General features: G+C 37.6%; 1 protein-coding gene across 9 annotated transcripts in view; it reads left to right on the forward strand.

Annotated features, from left to right (window-relative positions):
• Positions 1-4,430, forward strand: part of EBF1 (EBF transcription factor 1) — a 284,529-nt gene extending 280,099 nt beyond the window's left edge. For all 9 annotated transcript variants that reach the window (XM_069772891.1, XM_069772892.1, XM_069772889.1 and 6 more), the window contains one exon: positions 1,239-4,430. Coding sequence is in view for 4 of the 9 variants with exons in the window: in XM_069772893.1 (XP_069628994.1) it covers positions 1,239-1,270 (32 nt within the window). In the remaining 5 variants the exon portion in view is untranslated. The remainder of the gene's footprint in view (positions 1-1,238) is intronic.
• The last annotated feature ends 1,570 nt before the right edge of the window (positions 4,431-6,000 follow it).

The following is a 6,000-nucleotide window of genomic DNA, read 5'->3' on the forward strand; positions in this document are numbered from 1 at the left end:
CCCAAATCTGTGAGTCTTTTACTTTGGCTCTGTTCTTATCAAATAATTGCAGCTGTAATTAAAGCACAATGAATCAGCACCAGTCACAGGGTTGAGTTCTTCCTTAAGAAATTACATGTCCAGATGTCTGAGATGGCAGGCAGTTCTAGCATTTAAATAATGTGCCCATGAAGTGCCGCCAACCTGAAGGCAAATCTGTTTTCTACCTTTTGGCAAATAACCGTACAACTGGTATTTTAAAGATGCATTGTTGTTACAGTTTTCATCATAAACTTACGTGACTACCTCCTGTAATGATGTGCTTGCTCACAGTATATCACTTGGACACTTGGTATGTCTGATCTGCATAGAGTCCCCGGTAAATAGAGGGAGACCAAGCTGGAGGTCAAGCTAGGTGGAAGTCTGTACCTGTTGACTTTTAATGGATGTCTCATCTTTAAAAGAAGTGGTGGTTTCATAGCAAATGAGCTTAGGAAGCGTAATAAAGAAATACTGATGTTTTAACTTAGCCAACAAAAGAGAAGACGTTCTAAATGAACCTTGATATACAACTCACTCGATGTAGTGGGTGATGTCTGCCATAAGCGTAATAAAACCATGAGACGCCGGTCTGCTAAACCACCAGTTAAGGACATATTTCAATTTGAAAATTGGATTTGAGAGTTTAAGTCCTTTTCCGAGCACCTGGAAATACATACATAAGAAGTCCCAGGGCTGAACACTGAACTCGTAAGAGAAAACTGGCAGAGGAGAATGAACCACTGTTAGTGTGCCTGATGCAATGAACACCCGACCAGGTCTGTAGTGTTGGTGGCCTGTGGGACTCCAGCCATTTTCCCACACGTGGAGCAAGTATCTGCTTTGCTTTTAAAAGAGTAACAGAATGTGTGGCAATGGCTGGGTCAAGTTTAAGCCTCCTGAGCATTTTGAAATTTTGAAACTAAAATCAAAAAATTAAGTGGCAGTCTGATTCTGATACCAGGGGAAGTGCACTTTTTCTGCAAGGAAATCACTGTTTTCAGCATCACTTGCACTTTCTGATCAGAATGAGGTTTCCCGTGATTGCTGTGTACATAGTTGTCTCTGCTGGATGATACATATCAATTTAATTCACAGTACAGCTGAGTACATTGCTAGTAAATGTTTAAAAGCTCTGAGGATTTTAAAAGTTGCTTGATAATGCACAAAAGTAACTCCCCCCCCCTTCTCTCTCCCCCCCTCCCCTTTCCTCCTGACAGCTATATCTGGCATGATTGTTCCCCCCATGTGAAAGAATTGCCTTGAAGAATTTTATTAATGAAGAGGTTGAATTCTGCTTCAGAGAGAATCTGATACAAGTCCCAGAGTGGAACTTTTTACTCAGGCCTTTTTAAAAATAAAAAAGAGATAAAGAAGAATCTTACAATAACTGCGGATTTTTAAACAAAACAAAAATCACCATCCTTGCAAATACTGAAATTAACAATCTACAATTGCAAGGTGTTGATTCAAGTTGTCCATCCCAAATACCTGGGAGATATATTTATTGTATGTTGATAAAAAAATCCACTTTTTTTTGTTTTTTTTTTTTTTTTTTTTGCGGGGGTGGGGGCTTGCTTTTATTTCCTTCTGTTTTTTGTGTTTTTTTAAGGCTTGATTTAACTCAACACCATTTGTCTTTTATAAATCATACAATTACACAAGGGACACTAGAGATGAAACTCCACATTTTTAATTTATGATTTTTTTTTTAAAGCTGTGTAAAGAAAAATGAAGTGGTGTCATTTACATACAAGTCTGTATGGGACAGAATAGAAGTGCCAGTTAGTTTCTCGTAGAAGAATTATGGCCATTTAATGAAGGGTCGGCTCATATAGGTTGCTTATCCTGTGGTGACTTGCTAATATGATGCATTTTTAATGTTCTAATTAAATAGATATCACTCCCTAGAAAGCTGGTATTTTTGGACGACGAGGGCAGGATGAGGGGTGGGATTAATAACCTCTGTCTTTAATATCAGGCTAAATAATTGTGTAAATAATGCAACAAGAAAATTTGGTGAAAGGGAAGGTAAAGATGCAAATGGCAAACACATTTCCTCTTGAGCTGAAAATCCAGTGCCTCTAGATATAATGCTAAAACTGCAGAAGTAGATGAGCGTGGCTCTCTCTTTAGCTTATATAGCAGACTCTTTCCAAACGAGTGGCCTTCCTGAAGTTTAGTGTCACCTGAGCTGTGCGTAAAATGCCATTTGGGTTTTGCACAGCCCTCTCGTGACCCAGACTGCGGCCGTCAGGCGTGGGGTGTTTTCAGCGCAGCCCCTCGCCCCTTGACCTGTTTGTTTTTCGGGGGCAGAACGAGAACAGACTCCGGCTGCGGTTCTGCATCCTCACAATCTAAAAGCACACGTTTTCATCAGCCTCCCACCAGGATTGTTCCTGTATCGGTCGACCCTCTCAGTTTGTATCATAATATATTAAGCAACAGGTAACTGCTTTTGAATAGTAAATGGAAACATGAGTTTGGGGGGTGGGGGGTGGGGCTGTTAGGAAGGTGTCAAATCAAAACCATAGCTTCTGTTTTACAAAAATTTTGCTATCATTATCTGGGAAGTGTTCTTAAAAACTATTAGTCAAAGAGGCAGCAAAGCTCTGAAGATGCATTACCTGATATTTTTTCTTTGCTGTTGTGTTTTGTATGTAGTTATAAATACTGTAGATTTTTTGTGATTTTTTGCCAAAGTTGTTGTTCTATTTATACATTTTAATGTCTTAAGACAGTTTTTCAATATCACAAAAAAAGAATTTTACTGCATATTTTGCAAAAAGAGCTCACTACCTTTAGCTTGCACATACTTGCAAAATTAATTAAAGAAAAAAAAAGCTTTTTGTTTCTGTTTTTTGTTTGTTTGTTTTAAAGGGGATTTTGTAAAATATCCATATAAATAATGTATTTATCTTTGGAATTTGTACATTGCTTTTTTTCCCCTACCAAGTTTATTTTATTGTGTATGTTTGCTATGTGAAAAGTGCTGATTTGTTTGGTCATTCACCGTTGTATTAGCTGTTTAAATGTGATTTTAAAACATTTCATTTATAGTTTTTTTTTTAGAATTGTTTAAAACCATGCTTCCATTTTTTTTAATTTCCACCCAAAAGCCATTGTCTATTTTTGTATTATTTGTAAGTTAAGAAGTTTTTTCCAATATATGGCAAAAAGTAGCATATTATTCTTGTAGCATTTAGTTATGTAGATTTTAAAAAAAATGTATCCTTTGCTTTTGAGGCTTAACAAAAACTAATGCTGTTTTACTCTATTAATATGCATGGGATTTCTCCTCTTTGGAGTGACGCATTTTTGTGCATTAAATATGGGGAGAAACTTCATAGAACTCAATGAAAATACTTTCTTTCTTAAGTCTGCTTGTATATTTCTCTGTCTTTCACATAAATATAAACCAGCAGATTGGATGCCTTAACAATGCAAATCATATTCATTTCACTTGTACATTGTACTGTGCACCAGAACTGTCAATCATCACTAACATTCTAAGAAAAAAAAAAAGGAATTGAAAAGCACAAAAGAACTGTTTTGTTACCTTAAAACAATATAACTTTTTTCTAGTCGAGCAAGAAATCATTTACAACGATGCTGCAACTGTGCATGCTTCCTGTATGAATTTTGCAATGGTTTTCACTAGAATGTCACAGTGTGATCTTTGGGGGGAAGGGAAGAAAACAGGATTTTTTTTTTTTTTTCATGGTGAGAAAATAAAAGAAGAGAAAACTGGAAAATGTGAGAGACATCAATTTATTGCTTCTCTGTATTCCAAGCGATTATTCTAATTCACATAGTAAGCAACAGCACGACAATATAATCAAATTTAAAGCCATATTTTGTCCAGTGACACCATCAATTACTCTTGTAGAACTCCACTCAAAGTCATAGCGATTTTGACACCAGTGTTAGCCATCGATGTCTGTAGTCTTCTACGCCAGTGTCCAAAGATCCTTTGACAATGTGCACAATTTTGTTTTGTTGCAGCTATGTATAGTGATCTGATGAATGGGAATTTATAAAAATCTCCCCCGCACCACCCTTATCTTTTACAAAGTAAAAGATGCAGCTGTTTACAGAATATGGCTTTAAGTGGAAACATTCAGATTTCAGTTTTAACAAGGTGAAGCTTCACAATGACTGGATTGCATAAAGTATGCCTATTTCCTCACAGTTGTACTAGGATGCAGCTAAAATGAAGTCATCTCTGAAACTACTAACCTTTCACCTTCTTATCTAAATCTTTTTGAATAGACACACACACTGTACAGTTCTATTGTTAGAGAAACTAACTACTGTAGAGATTGTTATAATTTTTTTGCAGAAATTCAAGCTGTAAAAACTTTTCAACTTTCACAATATTTAATTAAAGTTACTTCCTGTCTGTGAATACAGCTCCTAGTTGTGTGTTTATTTTTCTGCTTCTGCTAGCTAGTAGATGAGAAAAAATAAAATGTAGAAGCCAGAGGCTACTGAATTGTCTTTCTGAAATTAAAGGAGAAGCAGAAATGTATGGAATTATGCAGTGAAACATGGCAAATGCTGGTGCACTGAAACTCCTCTTACTCTGTCACTAATGGATTTCAAAGGATCCTCACCCATAATGCTGAATGTTCATCCTGTTATCATTATTTCCATTGTTTTAGTCTATTGATTGCCTGAAAGGCCAACGTATTTTTCTAGCAGATTGAGGGAGCATATCCAGCTTACGTACCCAGTTGCAAAGAGCTGTCTCTCTAAACACGGTGATCATAAAGTGCAAGACAAAGGCATATTGGATCCAGTGCCAGAGATTTAAGTTTTCATCTTGGTATTATTTAAATTAATGGCAACACTTACAGGACCAGGTAGGTCTTAAGTGATCTGCTCAAGGCCAGCTCCAAGAACTGCATCAAAGTGTGCTGAGCTGTAACTAGCTCCTTGACTTGACCACGAAGGAGGCTCCTATAAAGTGTTTCCATTCTGCTACCCTTCGTAAATGACAAATCCATCAGCTACTAAATTGCTTCTAGGCATTTTCATTTCATTCTGTACTCCTCTGGCAGGAGAGGACCATAAGGAGCTTTACCTCTGGCATGTGGAAGGTTGACATAATGGCACTTAACTGGGCATGAAGAGTGGCTGTCATACAGAAGACCTGTATGGGGACAATCAAAACCCTTTAAACACCACACATAATGCAAGGCTCCAAGCGTTTCCAAGGTAGGAATAGGGATGTTGGGGTTGCAGTTTAAATTAAATTAAAATTTACTTTAAAAATTAAATTTACTAAAAACATAAGCAGCTGGAAGTAGCTTCTTGCAATGCAAAGTGTTGGATAGCTCTTAAATGTTAGCAGATCCACTCCAGTAGTTGTTAGAGAAAAGAGAGCTGTTGGCAGAGTCAGACCCCAAATGTATTTATTCTGTCAGCACAAGATATCTGTTTCTTCTGTCTGAGATAATTCTCCTGGTTCTCTTTCAAATGGTGTGAATATTGGCAGCTCTCACTGCAGCTGAGGGCTCTATGAGTGCCCAGCTCACTAGAAAAATGTTGGATTACGTGTAGCTGGAAAGCAGTCTTAAAGATTACATTCAGGATGTAATATTAGGCAACCTGTTCCAGGTGCAGCAGATCCAGAGCTCTGCTTCAGCCTTTTGGATCCAATGAGAATGCTTTTGTCTGAAATTTAATTTCAGCCATATTTTAAAAAAAAAGGGGGGGGCATTTGAGGGGCATAAGATAGCATGAACCATCAGGCTTCTAGTTCAGACGGATGCTGAAGAAGAATCTGCTAGTCAGCCCCAGTGATGTTCATCTGACAATCCAAACTGAGATCGCCTGGGTGACAGTACTGTAACAGATGATGAATTGCTTTTTGATGCCAGACGAAAACCCTCCAAAACCCAAACCGTGTGTGGACCAGTTGCAGGGTGCACATTCAGGTATGGCTGCAGTGGGACACATAATCCATGATGGGTCATA

This window comes from Haliaeetus albicilla, chromosome 27 (genome assembly GCF_947461875.1).
Source record: "Haliaeetus albicilla chromosome 27, bHalAlb1.1, whole genome shotgun sequence".
Taxonomy (NCBI): Eukaryota; Metazoa; Chordata; class Aves; order Accipitriformes; family Accipitridae; genus Haliaeetus; species Haliaeetus albicilla.